We start from the raw sequence: 16,658 nt of genomic DNA, 5'->3' as shown, positions 1-16,658 counted from the left end.
TGGACTTATTTCTTATTGGAAACGTCTAGTAGAGACAGTCAGCATACAACATAGAATCAAAGGATCATGAGGGTAGTACTTACTGAACTGGAAGTGAATGATATCTCCATCTTGAACAACCTGCAAAGGACAAAGTGAGCTTAATGTGATGTGAGTCCAGTCGCGCGCACTTACATATGATTTTCCTTCTTGTCGGTACTTGCCAGCTGCTTTAATGGGGCCCATGGACTTTTGTCCGTCACAGAGATCGTGGAAGTCTTGATAAGCGACAACCTCGGCCTTGATAAAGCCTCTCTCAAAGTCGCTGTGAATAGCACCAGCGGCTTGTGGTGCCAAGCAGCCCCTAGGAATTGTCCAGCATCGGATCTCCTTCTCACCAGCTATATACAGGTCAGCGTCTCAGCTACGAGTCGGAATATCTTGACAAACCTGTGAAGTAGTACTGTAGCCCAAGCTTGGTAAATCCTTCAGTGATAATCTTGTCCAACTTTGACTTCACTTTGATGTCTTTGAGGAACTCGGCCAGAGCATCTGGGTCATCCTTCAAGCTGTGTAGTTTCTCTTCGAACTCAACCGAAAAGGGAATGATATCACGAGGAGTACCACCATGCTCAGTAACCCACTTGGCAATACCGGGGAGGTACTTGCACTTCTGTCGAAGGTAGTCCTTCATTGTCAAGTTGACGAGATAAATGACTGGCTTGGTGGTGATGAGTTGGATCTTTTCGTTGATGAGGGCGATCTCGGCAGGTGTCCAGCGTCCGTCTCGGACTGGTTGATCCTTTTCCAGCATCTATTTCGTGTCAGTCTTCTTCTCATTTCCCGGTTGTCACTTGCTTTCTACTGACTTCCTTGATCTTGGTTGTTGTCTCAGTGAAAAGAGGCAGCATCTTATACTTGCCACCAGCTTTCTTGACAATCAGCTCCTCAGCGACGATTTGCTTTGCGAGAATGTCTAAGCTCAGCGTTAGTTTTGTCCAATTACCAAAGAAAAAGTACTTACCGAGGTCCTTCTTGCAGAGCTCGCTTTGAATGGTGTCTATATGTGCCTTTGTCAGTTGAGTCACCTCTAGATAAGGTGCTGAACCAACCCAAGTCTCTAACAGGGTCAATCGAGTCGTCGACATGCAGAACCTGATCGTTGTCGAATGCTCTATTGTGCATGCCAAGTCAGCCTGGCTCCTTACCACTGCACTCGACAGAACCTACCTGACAATATGGAACATGCCGTCAACGGCTTGGATATGCGACAGGAAGGCATTTCCAAGACCTTCTCCCTGAGAAGCTCCCTTGATCAAGCCAGCAATGTCGGTGACCTGAAGGTAAGCAGGGTACATAGAAGGAGGCTTCCAAAGGTCACAGAGAAAGTCCTGCATTTCATCGATTTTAGCTTCTCCCTCACCGATATTCGACAGGATCCCAACTTACATATCTCGCATCAGGAACAGCACATCTCGCCTCATTAGGCTCAATCGTACAAAAAGGATAATTCTCTGCCGCAGCGCTCTGCTCCGTCAAAAGATTGAACAAGCTCGACTTTCCGACATTAGGAAGACCGACGCATCCCATCTTCAAGTTCTTGCGAACTCTTCCAAAGGCGACGACATTATCGATGACGGGTTCGGTTTTCTTGGGGGGCGCCATTTGCGATCGATGGTTTGCTGAGGTTGAAGTTGAGATGTTTTTTGTTGGTGTTTTTGTTTTTGAGAGGATTCAAGGGATGGGATTGTGAGGAAGACTTTTCAGAAGTGGCCTGATAGCCCACTTTAAAGACATGGGTGTAGAGTGTTCTGGCCAGTTAGTCGAAAGCCACGTTGATACGCTGTAACCTTAAGAAAATACGAGAAAATGCTGAAAATTGATATTCAGTGACTTTTTCGAACAGCTATTGTAGTACATTTGCTATTATAAATCCATAGAGATCTCAATCTAGTCTATACAGGGCTTCATATCGCCATGCGAGGGAAAAAGGCATTCGTGAGGGGTATCACGTGAAGGACCCTGAAGATTTAGTGGAGGGGCGGAGATGCCGTTTACAAACAGATCTAAGCCTAAATCGGCTTCGGTTAGGAAGCGAACCGACGCTGAAACGGTGTCGGCACGGCCACAGCATTATCTCCAGCCACGACCAAGCCACTTTACCTACCATCTGAGATAAACAGTTAGGTACATTTAGTAGAGACTTATTAGAGAAACTCCAGACAAGGCATCAGGTGATTCACCAACAGGTCTTGCGACAGTTGAACCGAACTCTCTAGTCTTATTATTCTAACTAGCACTCTAATTACCAGAATCCATGGGCCAGCCAATTACTTCCAGCACCCCATCACTCCAAGCCAAGACATAATCTCTCCCCCTTCACCTCAGCCATTACATGCCTTGCTGCTTCTTATCCAAGCCTACAAGAGACTTTGTACAGTGAATTATCTTAGTTGCAACCAGCAGCCTGAGCGTTTTGCTTGTTCTGGCCGCCTTGGTGGTGACGGGCCTCGAGGTCTCGTTTGCAGTTGGCGTTGTTGCCAGTTGCTGCGGCGGCGGCCTGGTTGCGGTTGGCTCCATTGCGGTTGGCACCGGCGGCGTTGGCCTTGTTGCCACCTTGAGCTCCCTGATGGTGGCGAGCGACGAGCTCCTCACGCTTGTTGTTCTTGCCGTTCCTGCCTTTGGCCTTTGCTCCCTGGTGGTGACGGGCTACGAGTTCCTCATCACGCTTGTTGTTGTTTCCATTAGCGTTACCGTTGTTAGCGGCAGCATTGTTGTTGTTAGCAGCGGCGTTGTTGTTGTTGCAGCCGTTGGCAGCGGCAGCAGCTCCGTTACCATTGGCATTGCCATTGGCGTTGTTGTTGGCATTACCCTGGGCGTTCCCTCCCTGGTTGCCCTGGTGGTGACGAGCTACAAGCTCCTCATCTCGCTTGTTGTTGGCGTTGCATCCATTGGCGTTGGCATTGGCGCCAGCGTTAGCATTGTTGTTGGCGTTTTGACCCTGAGCCTGGCTGTTCTGACCCTGAGCCTGATTGTTGTTCTGGCCCTGGGCCTGGTTGTTGTTGTTGTTCTGACCGCCTTGGTGATGAGGCTATGCTTGTTAGATGGAGTGCTGCTAGTAGACATCAGCACGACTAACCTCTCGTTTCTCAGCGCTGAAGATGGGGAGGGCGAGAGCGTCTGCTGGGAGAGCAGCAGCAGCCATCAAAGCCTTGTTCACATTAGCTTCAAAGTATTATGAGCATGTTGAGCAACTTACAGCAACTTGTCCGAAGCTAGAGCGAGATACTCGGCTGTCTTGAGAGAAGGCCTGAGCGGCGAGGACAGTGACGACAACGTTGGAGAAATACATCTTGACTTGGAAGTGATGAAAAAAGGGTGTAGAAGTTGTTTTTTTCTGACCGGCAGGTAAAATGAGAGTGATGTAGAATAAAAGCAGGACTAGCCTTGAAAGTTGATGAGAAGAGAAAGACGTTTGCGTCAAGCAAAGTTAAGCTCAGATGATTGAAGAAGGAAATGTGAGTTGGTTGAAGAATTAAGATTAGAGCTGAAGATGCTAAGCTTCTTATAACTTTCGACTTAGGCATGTTAAGTCTAACTTGAGATGACGACCCCAGATTCTTTGAGTCTTAGAATAGATCTTTGCCCCCCCTCCCTCGATCTCCCAAAGTTCAGAGAGTCGTCAAACGCAAGCGCCAAGACAAGACCGATAGCGTTTGAAGACATGTTGGACATGATGCCGGCATTGCCGCTCTGTTGAGTCAACAACGCCGTATACGAAAAAGGGCGCTTTCTCCTTGATACCCTCATCGGCCTCCCGCTAGGCAATTTTAGGTCCAAGGTCTAGGGGCGGTTAGAGCGGCGAATCATGAAACCCCAGCCTCGGCCGAAACCCAAGACTCTGGACGTTGTTTGCTTAAACGCGAAAACGCGAAGTGACATGCCAAAGTCGATGGTGGCGCGTCATTGGTGGAAATGAAACTCAAACAAGTTTCGCTGGTTTCACTTGATTGGTCTAGACGACACGACCCCTGACGGCTACGACGTATAGTGCTTCACGTTGCCTGAGAATATTACTAACCCCTGTTACAGATATTGTTTAGGCCTATAATTCTCGGCGAGTAATGGTTGGCTATTCCTCATTCGAGATCTGTCAGACCCGTGAAGCTGGAACATTGTTTTAAGTGGGCGGTCTGGATGACTTCATGTAGTATTCACTTGTCGCACGAACCATTTCACGTTTCGTCTTGGCGTTTGAAGAGTTGTAATTGGGAGCCGATTATCCGCTCACTGTAGAACCCAAACACCAAATCAGAGAAGACCAATTATAGAATCAGATTTCTGGGCATTGATATATACATCATTGCTTCAAAACCTGTCGCATTTGTTCCTTTTTTTCCCTCATCACCCTGGAGGTTGACTTTTATTCTCTCACTGCAGGCCAGTCATTTTCTAAACTTTTTCGAGGTTCTGTCAATCATTTTCTGCAACAATGGGGTCAAAGTATCGTCCAGTTCCTGAAGATGAGGAGCAACAAACTCATGAGAAGAACGCTCTCTTATCACCTCTGCCCATCTACACCAACATCTCGCCATTCATTTCACAGCCAGACGCACATCCAATCCTGATATGGATATGTCATGGTGTTTTACTCTCCTTTTCATTGGCATTCTTCGCCCTTTCCTTACTACTTCGCGCCAGCCCTTTACAAAGTGGCGTTTGCAATCAGCCAAACTTTCCTTACTGTGAGTCTATCACCGTCTTTTCTTATACCTGTGTTAACGTCGAATAGCCCCCGCAGAAAGCGTTGCAGACTTCCATACGGTCCGATACAATATTACTCCAGCCCTCGAGATGTCCGAGTTTGTCGGATACGGACCAGAAGTTGATAAAGCATGGAACCATGTTACATACGACGTCGGTGATCAAATGATCTCACAAGCTGAGCTCGACAAATTGGGCCTTGACCCTAAATCTCTCAAGGTCAAGGATCCCAAGACAGGGCATACGGGCTATCGCGTCGGAATTCAAGTATTCCATCAGCTTCACTGTTTGAACTTGCTTCGACAAGATACCTACAGGGATTACTACTCCAAGATGGGTGGCGACATTGAGGTTGAGCCTATGGACTTGAGAGGGCATCTTGGTAAGTCGAAATTTTTGGTTTTATTACTTGATTAATGCTAATCTGATTTGTAGATCACTGCATCGAGATTCTGCGAAACAACATTATGTGCCAGAGCGACACTGGTGTTTTCGCATTCAAGTATTACGACGGCTATGATGGTCACTGGCCTGATTTTAGCACGCCGCATACATGTCGCAACTTTGATGCCATTCGAGACTGGGCGTTTGAGCATGCAGTTGTATTTGGGGATGAGGATTAAACAGAGCGGGAAACACACTCAGATAGAATTAAGATCGACTATAGAACCCTGGTGGTAAATAATGAGCCATTAATCTCGATCTTGGCTGCGCACGCACGCATTGACCTGTAGCGGATTACGATGTCGGCGTTTTCATGTGACAAGTAATACCAAGCATTATGCCTACCAGAAGTGGTAATAATTAGAGTTGCGACAAACATTCGACTTACAAATGACGACTTCTGACTGGCTGAAATGATGCGTGGAGTTTATATCTCAGCTGTCAATTATTCACAGAATGAGACTGCATGCAAGCCGATAACGTCAGATTGAAAAGTCCCTGTAGAGTGTTCATTCGAGCTTAGCCATGGATGCAATTTGATTGGACCGTCTAATTGGAATCTGGTGGTGATAAGATAAGATGGGTCGACAAGATCCTCCACACTACACTACCCTACAGAGATAGATTCAAATCGTAAAGAACTATTACTGGCAGAAGAGATCAAGTATATAAATTCAATTATAGTAAATACAGTATCTGGTATTACTATTATCTTTTTTTTTAAAACTCTTCTCAGAAGGGTTCTAATGCTCTCCAAACAAATGTCATCTGATAAGTATGAGTTGATAGTTTTCACTAATGACTCGAACATTCTGAGACATTGAGATGCTGAATGATGACAATCCTTTCATCCGAAATAGCCCAAACAACTCGCCAAGCCGGCATCGGCTTGGGCCCCAGCATCACCTCCACAATCTATCAAGATAATGTGATCACTTAACACAAGCTTAGCAAAAGTTCTCAACCTCCGGTAGTTTAACCATACCAAAATGCTTCATTTTAAGCTTACAGGGGTCGACCCGCCCAGATGAAGCCCGTGCGTCGGCAGAAGATCCTACCTAGTCGGGAAGGTCTCTTGGCGTCCGAAGTTCGGCTGTCTCGTATTTACCACGGCGGCCATTTCCTTTAACAGAAGGTCCAGGGGTTCATTTCTGAACACTAGCATAGGTACGGAATAGACACCGCGGCAAGTCGTCCACTCATGAGTCAATACGGCAGGTCAAATTTACGGAATATCTTGTGTTGTCGCTCTTATGGGGAATTGGGATAGATAAGGATGGCGAGTTATGCTGTGATGGGATGGACCTTTGATCTGGATGAACGGAGATATGGCACAATTGGAAACGATCGCCATGAGATAGTAAGATGGATAGATTATGCTCGCTCTATGCTGTAGCGAAGAACAATAGAATATTATTATAAATATGAAGTGTAGTTGCGTAGATTATAGTCGATATCTTCATCTTCATCTATCTCATCTCATCTCATCACCGCAACAATGGTTTCCAAGCTCGCTCTCGCTCTCTTCTTCGGCAACGCCCTCGCTGGTCTGGCCGGACGCGCCATTCCTCCTCGCTGCGCCATCGCAGACCCTACCCCCGAGCAAGTCCAGCACGCTCAGAACCTCAAGAAGATCGAGTCCGTCTCCAAAGTCGCCGCTACCTCCATCACCGTCGACACCTACTTCCACGTTGTGTCTTCATCCTCCTCAAAGTACATCACCAAGGCTAAGCTCCAAGCCCAGCTCAAGGCCTTGAACGATGCCTACGGTGCTCAAGATATTACCTTTAACCTCATCGACACCACTTTCACCACCAACTCTAACTGGGCTGCTGGAAATGGCGAGGTTGCCATGAAGAGACAGCTTCGTCAGGGTGACTACAAGACTCTCAACTTGTACTTCACTGATGTTGCTAAGCTTGATGGTCTTGACGCTCTTGGATACTGCTTTTTCCCTGAGCCTAACGTCTCAACTGGTTCCTCAACCTTCATCCGCGACGGTTGCGTCATTGTCGCCGAGACCGTCCCTGGAGGTTCAATGGCTCCTTATAACCTCGGTGGAACTGCCGTTCACGAGGTCGGCCATTGGTTCAACCTGTTCCATACTTTCCAGGATGGCTGCACTGGTGGAGATCTGGTTAGCGACACCCCTGCTCAGGCTAGCCAGACCAGTGGATGCCCTGCTCGACGGGATAGCTGCCCTAACCAGGCTGGTGACGACCCCATCCACAACTTTATGGATTATTCCGATGAGTAAGTTATTCCCGGAAGACGCTTTGATGCAATTTACTAATACTTGTTCCAGTGTTTGCTACGAGGAGTTCACCCCTGGTCAGAAGACCCGCATGCACAGTGCTTGGACCACTTACCGCAAGTAGATCTTGCGAATATGAGATGAGATGAGATGAGATGGCATGTATATAAATGTTTGTACATATTTCTGCATGGAAGCGATGTGGAGTTTTCGAGTTGATGGGAATGACTGTATTGGTGTTATCTGGAATAGCGAGTATGAGATTGGATATGAAGAGATGAGTTGATCCGAAACGTCTCACATGTTTTAGTGAATATTTCACCCCGTACGGGGTACAGTGAAACCCACGTTCCTTCGGTAGTCGCCGTGATATTCTTTGGAACCTCGGCCAGCCCCGAATCGATCTGATTGGCTGAATATGCAGGTGCAAACGCTGTTCTATCCCTGGTTTGACAGACATCGCGAGACTGCGATGACATGCAGGGCCCACTTTAGATGAGTTTAGTGTAGTTACTCCAAAACTCATCATAAGTATTGGCTGAATTATGTCTCCAAATTTGATGCTTTTAGGAAATAGAGAGCCCACTGAAAGAAAGACATAAGCACCATGATGACAAAGAAGGAATATGACCATTCATTCGTCTAAAGTTTGATGAAAATTGAAAAAGTAGGGTTCAACTTAGGCAAGCTAATACTACCAAGACATGGATCACATGATAAGGTTTCAGCTTATCTTGAGCTCTTATGTGAGTAGTTGACATGCTTGAACTTTTAGTTGGCTGACCTGACAGCCCATGCAAGGCACCAATTAAACCCTCCTCGAACAAACTTTCAGGGACCATAATGGACCCAAGTTGCCCAGAACCTCGGATCAACCCCAGCCTGCCGCTGTTCCAGCACAGCTTGTCTCAACGCCCTCGCAGACCGATCTCCCGTAACACCGGTCCCTCCTTTCAGCAAATCAGCGTAAAAGACCTTAGACATAAGACCACAAGTCTCATCCTCTGCTTTCCATAAGCTAGCTACTACACACGGTACACCCGCCATCTGGAACCCAGCGGCAAGATGGATCGATTCCTCCGGAAGCATTGGATCACCTGTAATAGCTGTCTCACATGCCGATACATAGATGAGAGAGCAGGTGAGCTTCTTTGGCGCGGACATCATGCTTTGCACGTCGAGGACGTTTCCTCTTGCAATATCGCCATTTGTATTTTGGGTGTACCAGTCGCGTAGGAGGAGACCGCTCCGTGCTGGATTCAAGTTGTCGACTTCGCCGTGGCAGGCGAAGTGTGCGATCTGTGAGTTGAGTAGACCCATGAGTGCCTCCTTCCGGACTGGGCGATCATGGATTACGGTGTCGTATCCTCCGGCAGTGAGAATTGTGTCAATAGTGTCGATCTCGCTTGGGGCATGTTGTAGCGGCGCAAGGTGATCTGTTGTCTCCATCTTAACTAGCATCGCTTTCTGATGTCCATTAAATTGCATCATTTCTTTCTCCCGATCCCTCACAAATGACAACCCGCGAAGGGTATTCGTATACGATGGGACGCATCGATCGAGTACCGTGCAGCGCTCTCCCGTCTCTACTGCCCGTCGATGATCTCCAGCTGCATGAATGGGCCAAGCATTAATGCTACTCGTCGTCAACCACCAGACCCTCGGCAGATCTCCATTTTGAGGAACACCATCATACCCCAGATTGAGTAGGATGGGTTCTGCTACAACTTCCCAGAGCCATGTAAGTAGATAATGGAGAAGATCACCGCCCTCACCATCTCCGTCATTAGACATATCAATGGCCTCGCGAAAGAGCTGCTTGTGCTCTCTGATATCGTCGGCAGTGAATTTGGGAAGTGTGATTTTCCGAATATCTGTCGTGGTGATGATGAGAGCGTAGCCACCACTCAGAGGTTCCGTCTCGACAATGACGATGGGACCAGACTCGGCAAGTTCATAAAAGTGCGAGTCATTGCGGGGCAGCCTGAGGAAATCCTGGAACCCATCTTTTCCTCTGATCTCGGCTATCAGCTCCTGAAACGAAGTGGACTTGTTGTAAGCCGTCTGACTCTGGAGAAACTTCTTATCAAGGTCGAACCGCGCCGCTCGCTGGCCGCTGACTTTCTCGGAGACCCTCGCTTCAAGAAAACGAGTTGCGAGATCTGGAAAGTTTTCCCTCAACTGATCCAGGCCAGCATCTGCACCCTTATTGAGAATCTCCTCCCACAAGACACATCGACTTCTCTCATATAGCTGTAGCGCTTCAACCACTGGATCTCCAGCGGCGAGTGAAAAGCAAAGAGCAAGTGTCGGCAAGGCTTGGAATTTCTTTGCTTGGCGTAATTGATCAGCGCGCGTGGTACAAGCATATACTGCGAAGGGGAGATCTTCAGCCGCTTCTCGGATATAGTTCTTTGCAGCTGCCGAGTCCTTGGCTACCACATGCGCAAACATGGATGCATAGACTTTCATCCACGCGATTGCGTGACGAGCGATACCAGGTGCCGATGAGAATTGAGTCATCATGATCAGGTATGCATTTGCAGCCAGAGTGCTCAGTGGAGCTGGACTGACAGTCCAGATCGCGATGAGTAGCTCGGCTTGGTTGATAAGCAGGCTTCCACGGTTGATATCGTCCATGCCACCCATCGAGATGCACTCTTGGAAGTTCACAAGCGCATCGCGAAGGTCTCGCAGGCTGAGTGTCTTCTTAGCTCTGTACTGCAACGTGCGCGTCAAATTGACCCGCGCCGAGAATAAGTAAAACTTATCCGTGCAGCCACATGAGAGAGCTACGTTGAAGTTCTTCTCGGCTTGAGCAAGATGACTCAGATCTTCCGCTCGGTGGTATTGACGAAGATATGCTGTTCCGAGCATGTTGTGCAGTGCCGAGATTTCGACTGGTGGGAGTTTGAGATTCCTACCTAGAACCTCTTCGACAATTTGACCAGCTTTGATGATATCTTTCACGTCCTGGGTGTCGTCATACCTGAGCTGAAGAGCATGGCTGAGACTTCTCGTCCGAGAACCAGCCCGAACTTCGGTAGGCCCAGTTGAGTCCAGGCATCTCTCAAAAGCTTTGATCGCCGTGTTGATGTCTTCCAATCTCCCAGAGAACTTGAATTGATACATGGCCGTATTCCCCAACCCATGAGTCAACATGATGTTCATAGTACCGTCAGAAGACCCCTGCTCCTTTGAAGCATCAAGGCCGTCCTGGTATGCTTCAGTGGCCTGTGAAAGATACTTGACATCGCCGGTACATTGACATTTGACGACGTAAGCATTGCCGATATCATTCATGACAGTAAGATAAAAGGGATCCGTCCGAGAGGCTATTGTCTTCGCTGCAATGAGTGCCGTCAAAGCGCCATCGATGAATTGCTCTTGTCCAGGAATCTGCGCCGACACAAAAGCCGCCCTCCCAGAAGCTCTCAAACATCGAGCTTTCATCGGGTCTTCGAGGTCGTTGAGAAAAGGCAAGACATCGAGATTTGCTTGACACGCGTTACGGAGATCATCTTTGTCGCCGTTAGCTTCGAACCTGAGGAGAAGTGCTATGGCGAGTTGTTGATAGCAATTGATCTGTTGGTAACCTTGTAAATCTGGATGGTCGAGGGCATCTTGTAAGCACTTAACAGCCAGGTCGATTTCCGAGAAGAGCCCGGTCTTGCTGAATTGCTCTTCATGAGCACCTGCGTCTCTGATCAGTCGTGCTGGTGTTTTCGGTGATGGATCGACGATCTCTAGCTCATTCATCCGCTCGATGAGCTTATCTGCTTCTATCTGTGTTTCCCGGTGGCTATTTTGCTCAGCCCTTTCAGTAAGTGCATTCGCTAGCTCTTCTAGTGCATCTACCGAGTTTGGATGAACCCTGAGGGCTTGCCTCAAGTAGCCGATCTGAGTAGAAGGGTCTCGTGTGTTCTCTTCTTCATTTAGCTTCTGCTGTAGCGACGCCAAGTTGATGAGACAGTTAAAGCGGTCTTTCGAACGCTTTTCTTCTGAGACTGCAAGTCCTCTGTTGAGACACGCCTTTGCCTTTCTAAGATTCTCGATATCCTGGTTCAGGTCGTATAAGTGAACGAAACACGCGGCGTGAGCGCGATGGATATCTGCAATGGTGTATCTGAAAGGCGTCGAGTCGAAATGGCTCGGGACCGAGTCTTCGGCAAGCTGCAGAGTGGTCATGCTCTCACGAAGTAAGGTTTCCTTCTCTTCTTCCTGGAACAATGCCCTTTCCTGCTGTAGCTTTGCCAGGCCAAGATAGAAGATGGGCTTCCCGGGGAAGTCTGTCGCCAGCGCTTCATGGAAAGCCGCACTCGCATCCTCAAAGTCGACCGGCTCGTGGGAAACTTTGTACCTTTGCGTGAGAATGTCGCCAAGATCATCGAGATGCAATGCTCGGTTTGAATGATCCCGTGGTCCAAACTCCACAGCTTTTCTAAGATATTCCACAGCCCGATCCAGAGCTTCAATCTCATTGTCTGGACTTGCAACCTCCCACTGTCTCCGCAGAACTCTCCCAAACATGCTGACCATGACCCCTCTCATAGGCTCACTCTTGAGAACGTTGAAAACAGCTAGAGCACCCAGAATAGCTGCATCCTTCAAGCCAGACGTATTGTTACCGACACCTCTCGTCATCAAGACTTCCTCACTTGCCATGGAGAATCGCTTTGCTCTCTCGGAGCGATCCAAAAGCATAACAGCATAGATATACTTGCATATTTCTGGATCCACGCCCTTTAGAAAATTTTTGTTACGGCAGAACTGACCGTCTGGAATGAGCTCTTCATCTTGCTCTTGAGATGCTATCAACATTGCAGCATGTTCAAGCTGACTCGTGAGATCAGATGCCATGGCGAGTTTTGTGAGAAGCCGGCAGTTGAGCAATCAGTTAGTGACAGGAAAAGAGGGGAAAGATGACTTGCGCAGGCAACAAGACATTTGATCACTGGACTCTGATGCGGGGTTTTCATCCTCATGTATGTAAGAAATGTGAAACATTGGTTCCAGTTGACAAAAAGATTGGAACGATGTTGGGACAATTTACTCCCAGTTCGACGGCATAGGTGGCGCGTTTATTCTTTTAGTGATTATCGAATGGCCGAGACAATTGTGCAATACAATCAGCTGATAGGATACAATATCACAAGCTGAAGCGCAGTGTAACACTGCGCGCATAAATATTGGCACACTATTGGCGCCACATCGGCTAAACCAGGTCATGAGATACGAGGTATTCGTGCTGCCTATTTTACCTAAGATAAGAACAGACCTGCTACCCCTCCATCACGTACTAAAATCTTTAAGATAGCTAATAATGATGGGCAAGGCTTTAGATCTCAAGTACGCCGAGCTGATGCGGGCGCATCCTTTCGGCACGGCGTTGTACCTACCCATTCCCTCGAGCCAGTTTCAGCCCGGGTTCATCGGGTATTTTGACGCGACTGGGGCCTGGAATCCCATCGGAGACCTCACATCGTCGTCAAGCCTACCATCAGGTTTGTCATCCATCGACGACACGACATTGAAGCAAGCGCCGTCTCAGAAACAAATATGGGGACCAAAGCTGGGCAAGGCGACAAGAGGAAAGGCGATAGATCTCACTCTCGGTCTTGGTGCAATACCCATGCTGGCTGCAGCCGCACTGCCCTTCGACGTTTCCGCCTGCTTCCGGTTCCAGGCAGATACAAACCACGGAGCTGTTCTACTCACCAGTGGTCCTGTTGTCCATGAGCGGTATTACCATAAAGAGCCTCTTCTTCAGTGGATGAAGCAGAACGCGAAAGGCATAGTGAAATCACACCCCGAGGTCAGAGAAAATGGCTTGTGGATTATTACTTCGACGTGGACAGCAGAGAATGCATCGGTCAATTGTTGGAACTCGAAAGACAAAAGCGTCGATGTTGGGTTTAGCACAACGGCTCTCGAGTTTGGTGAAGTGGCTCCAAAGGGGGGTTACCTGCATGGAGGAAGTGCAGAAGGATGGATAAGCACCCAGAGTGACGAGGTAAGTTATTATGTCGCTTTTCCTGATTGCTTAAGGTAATTAACAGGCACAGAACGAAAAAGGCCACGTTGTCTTTTTCCATGGCATTAGATTCACATGGGTTCCTATTCGCGGAGTAAGTCACCAAGTTGAACCGTGAATCGCATGAAAGCTAAAAGAAATGGCAGTTGACAGAGAGGAAGACCCCCAGAAAATTCAGAGGAGAGGGTCTAACATCGTCCGCCTCTCTGGCAATATTTGAGGATGACCCGGATATTGGGACGTTCGAAGTACGGTATGAAGACCAAACTGAGAAGGAGGAACAAGATGCATTGCACGAGGACGACGATGAGGAAGACGCATGGGAGTAGTCCTGGCCACGTGATGATGTCTAAGATGAGGCTTACTGAATAAGTATTTATCAAAAAGAAGAAACTGGCCTTGTGCTATGATTTCTGAACCAATTTTAATTGTAAGTTTTGACGAGGTCAGGAGTGCAGTAATACAGCTCATGGTGTCCAGTTCTAGCCTTGAAGCCAACTGTATACATCGTATCTGAGTTTCGGTAAAGCTTTCACAGGGATGTATACTTTCGTGAACAAAAAAGCTCAATGTCAGGGATTGGGCGTTTTGCCCTGAACCTTGGCGCTAAAACTCGTTTGACTTTCACAATGTACTTAATGTATTTTGCCTCTCACTACCAGGCTAACTTTTTCCTTTCATTTAAAAGACCTCAAAGCAAGATGTACATACGTACCAAATTTCCCTTTTCTTTTTTGCTTTGTTGCGCTACATCCTTGAAAGCCGCCCTCCGCAATCCCCATAAGCAATGTGCTTTAGTGACGTTCTTGGATAAACAGAATAACTAACCATAATGATGCTTCTCGGCAAGCTGAGAAGGCTGCTTGCCCGCAAGACACATGAAACGTCTCTACCGGAGAGTCAAATACCGAGACCAAAACCGGCCGGGAGCAGTGATGTCCCAGAACGCAGCAACAGCAGAGATAGCTCTGGAAAGGAACCCGTCGGAGTTGGTGACATGATCATCATTCCCAGAAAAAAGCGGTCACCACCGATAAGCCTTCAAAGCCTCCCTATAGAGCTTCTAACTCAGATAGTCACTCTCCTTGCCCCAGTCGACCGGGCAAGCCTTGCTTTTACATCGAGTTGGCTTCATAAGCTCTTCAGCAACACCACAAAACTTAACGGTTATGATCGTTGGAAATTCCTAAGCCGACTTGAACAAAGCTACATGTGGCCTTCGGAGATCCTCTGCGAGATCTGTCTGAAATTCCATGAACCTCGAAAGAGTCGTCAAACCTTTACTGAAAAGGAGGGCCGGCGGGCATGTATTAGGAATGGCGCTCCAAGTCTCCAGCGATTGTCCATATCGCCTTATCTTTCGAGGGAGATCCATTTTGATGTTATGGCGGCTATGTCAAGATCCAACCGTCACAATCCCCATGCGCTGCTTCCCGGCGAACAGAGTGTACAGTTTGTGGCGCCGTATGTCAGCCATGATGATCAACTTCTTATACGACTGCATCAGACTGTGCATTTCTCCTGTCAGAAACACGTGCTTCTCAAGTCACAGAGGATTCTATTTCCGAGGCGAAATGCAGGCCGCGAGCCGAGCAAGGTCATTGAAGGCATCGAAGCTCTACGGTGGAGTTTTCAGGACAGCCACGAATTTGGTTCGATCTGTGGGCATATCAGATGGACTGATATATATCCGTTCATAACTCGTCCGGAAGAGGAGTTCAAATGGCCACGAGGACAGTGGTCATTCCGCCACTCAGGTCTACAAGAGTTTGACCTTCCTGGCGAACAGCTACAAGAGTGTCTATGGACTCACAAAGAAGACTGTTGGTTAACCTGCCAAGCAAGGGCTAGACTGGACAGCGCCCTCGAAGGACGTATATGGTCCTGCGGCGGTTGTTCAACTGACTACGCTGTCAACATCATCCGCTCGGAGACTTCATGCGCGAATTACATCGTAATGACATCGTGGAAAGATCTCGGAACTTGTCTTTTAAGACATGATCCGCTGTGGAAGGAGCATATGATTTCTCGTGTTCACGCGGGGCATAGGCGTGAGGAATATGGTATGGTCGCGGGGCAGATTGAGAAGTTGACGAGGGGTCCTCGGAAGAGGGTGTACTACTTCCCTCACTTTTCGATGAGAAGGCTTCGGGAGATGTTCATTGATGAGGAAGGGTGTGGCGAGTCGAAGCTCCTTGGCCGGGTGGCGGTAGACATATGAGGTTCTATTTTTGGTTACTACTTTTAGAGCACGAGCGGAGGGATGCAAGACATGACGACCATAAAAAAATAATTACCTTGATACTTGACCTGGTCATCATGTGAATCAACGAAACAGGAGGGAGTTACCGTCACAGCATAGCAAGTAGAGTTAACAACGAGGCCTTTTCGTCACTGGCTGTAGAAAACTGTCATCCCGTTTCCTGAGAATGGTGATGTGAAATGACTTACATTGTTCCTTACAACCAAAACGGATGTTCTCTGCTCCTTGGATGTGCATAAGAGGTAGACTAGGGCCCGTTTAACCGACTACGAGCGCCTCTCCCGACTTAGCTAAGATTAACTCTCCGGCTGATGTGAGATTAAGTTCTCGGATATGGGTGCCGAACGCAAGACTTGGCAGGCCACATGTAGATTCATGGGCAGCCAATCAAGGAGGATAAGAGACACAGCTGAGGGACAGACAGCATCGCCTTCTTATTTCCGGACCAGGAACCGCGGTTGATCGTGCGGCGCACGTGGCTATGCTCCCTTTTCTGACACAGCCTTGTAGGGTTGTCGAATCATACGACAGTTTTTCTGACAGGCTTTGCGGGTAATATGTGAAATCAATATTGCGATGTGAACCAACAGAAGTGAGCTTTCCCCAGACAAAGTTGACGACTGTAGATTGGTCTCAAGAGCATATAAGGACTGAAGGAAACTAATATTCGTAGAATTACCCATCTAGTTGTTTCTGGCCCCTTCTATACTTATGGTCTCCCACTTTGTAGCAGCCCACAAACCCTAGAAGCATAGACAGTAAGTCAAGTTCCAGACGGTCGTGGAGCGTATCCAACGATCCAGGAATCTATTGAAGCGGAATATCACTCAGAGGTAAAGGAAGAAGTACAAAGGTCCCGGCCAAATTGACATGTCGCCGAGTCAGATCGTGCCGTTCATCGTCATATGGATATTTTATCT

General features: G+C 48.0%; 7 protein-coding genes across 7 annotated transcripts; 4 read left to right on the top strand and 3 right to left on the bottom strand.

Moving 5' to 3' along the window:
* Positions 1–5: 5 nt before the first annotated feature.
* Positions 6–1,644, bottom strand: FSUBG_6045 (GTP-binding protein; the record flags this gene model as incomplete). The annotated part of the gene is made up of 9 exons (XM_036684204.1): positions 6–25; positions 84–120; positions 175–380; positions 430–793; positions 849–955; positions 1,004–1,039; positions 1,092–1,153; positions 1,210–1,370; positions 1,429–1,644. 9 exons carry the CDS (start codon positions 1,642–1,644, stop codon positions 6–8), a joined length of 1,209 nt encoding a protein of 402 aa, XP_036538407.1.
* Positions 1,645–2,428: 784 nt separating this feature from the next.
* FSUBG_6044 (uncharacterized protein) lies at positions 2,429–3,331 on the bottom strand (the record flags this gene model as incomplete). Its single annotated transcript, XM_036684203.1, has 3 exons — positions 2,429–3,070; positions 3,119–3,190; positions 3,239–3,331. The coding sequence occupies 3 exons, from the start codon at positions 3,329–3,331 to the stop codon at positions 2,429–2,431; spliced, it is 807 nt and encodes a 268-aa protein (XP_036538406.1).
* A 1,140-nt stretch (positions 3,332–4,471) lies between these two features.
* On the top strand, positions 4,472–5,366 carry FSUBG_6043 (uncharacterized protein; the record flags this gene model as incomplete). Its single annotated transcript, XM_036684202.1, has 3 exons — positions 4,472–4,724; positions 4,772–5,125; positions 5,179–5,366. The coding sequence occupies 3 exons, from the start codon at positions 4,472–4,474 to the stop codon at positions 5,364–5,366; spliced, it is 795 nt and encodes a 264-aa protein (XP_036538405.1).
* A 1,319-nt stretch (positions 5,367–6,685) lies between these two features.
* FSUBG_6042 (metalloprotease MEP1) lies at positions 6,686–7,565 on the top strand (the record flags this gene model as incomplete). Its single annotated transcript, XM_036684201.1, has 2 exons — positions 6,686–7,440; positions 7,493–7,565. The coding sequence occupies 2 exons, from the start codon at positions 6,686–6,688 to the stop codon at positions 7,563–7,565; spliced, it is 828 nt and encodes a 275-aa protein (XP_036538404.1).
* Positions 7,566–8,272: 707 nt separating this feature from the next.
* FSUBG_6041 (uncharacterized protein) lies at positions 8,273–12,301 on the bottom strand (the record flags this gene model as incomplete). Its single annotated transcript, XM_036684200.1, has 1 exon — positions 8,273–12,301. The coding sequence occupies one exon, from the start codon at positions 12,299–12,301 to the stop codon at positions 8,273–8,275; it is 4,029 nt and encodes a 1,342-aa protein (XP_036538403.1).
* A 463-nt stretch (positions 12,302–12,764) lies between these two features.
* FSUBG_6040 (uncharacterized protein) lies at positions 12,765–13,804 on the top strand (the record flags this gene model as incomplete). Its single annotated transcript, XM_036684199.1, has 3 exons — positions 12,765–13,454; positions 13,501–13,569; positions 13,622–13,804. The coding sequence occupies 3 exons, from the start codon at positions 12,765–12,767 to the stop codon at positions 13,802–13,804; spliced, it is 942 nt and encodes a 313-aa protein (XP_036538402.1).
* Positions 13,805–14,307: 503 nt separating this feature from the next.
* On the top strand, positions 14,308–15,696 carry FSUBG_6039 (uncharacterized protein; the record flags this gene model as incomplete). Its single annotated transcript, XM_036684197.1, has 1 exon — positions 14,308–15,696. The coding sequence occupies one exon, from the start codon at positions 14,308–14,310 to the stop codon at positions 15,694–15,696; it is 1,389 nt and encodes a 462-aa protein (XP_036538401.1).
* Between the last annotated feature and the right edge of the window lie 962 nt (positions 15,697–16,658).

This window comes from Fusarium subglutinans (assembly GCF_013396075.1).
Source record: "Fusarium subglutinans strain NRRL 66333 chromosome Unknown NRRL66333_c0000061, whole genome shotgun sequence".
Classification (NCBI taxonomy): Eukaryota; Fungi; Ascomycota; class Sordariomycetes; order Hypocreales; family Nectriaceae; genus Fusarium; species Fusarium subglutinans.
This window is presented reverse-complemented; position numbering and strand designations above follow the sequence as displayed.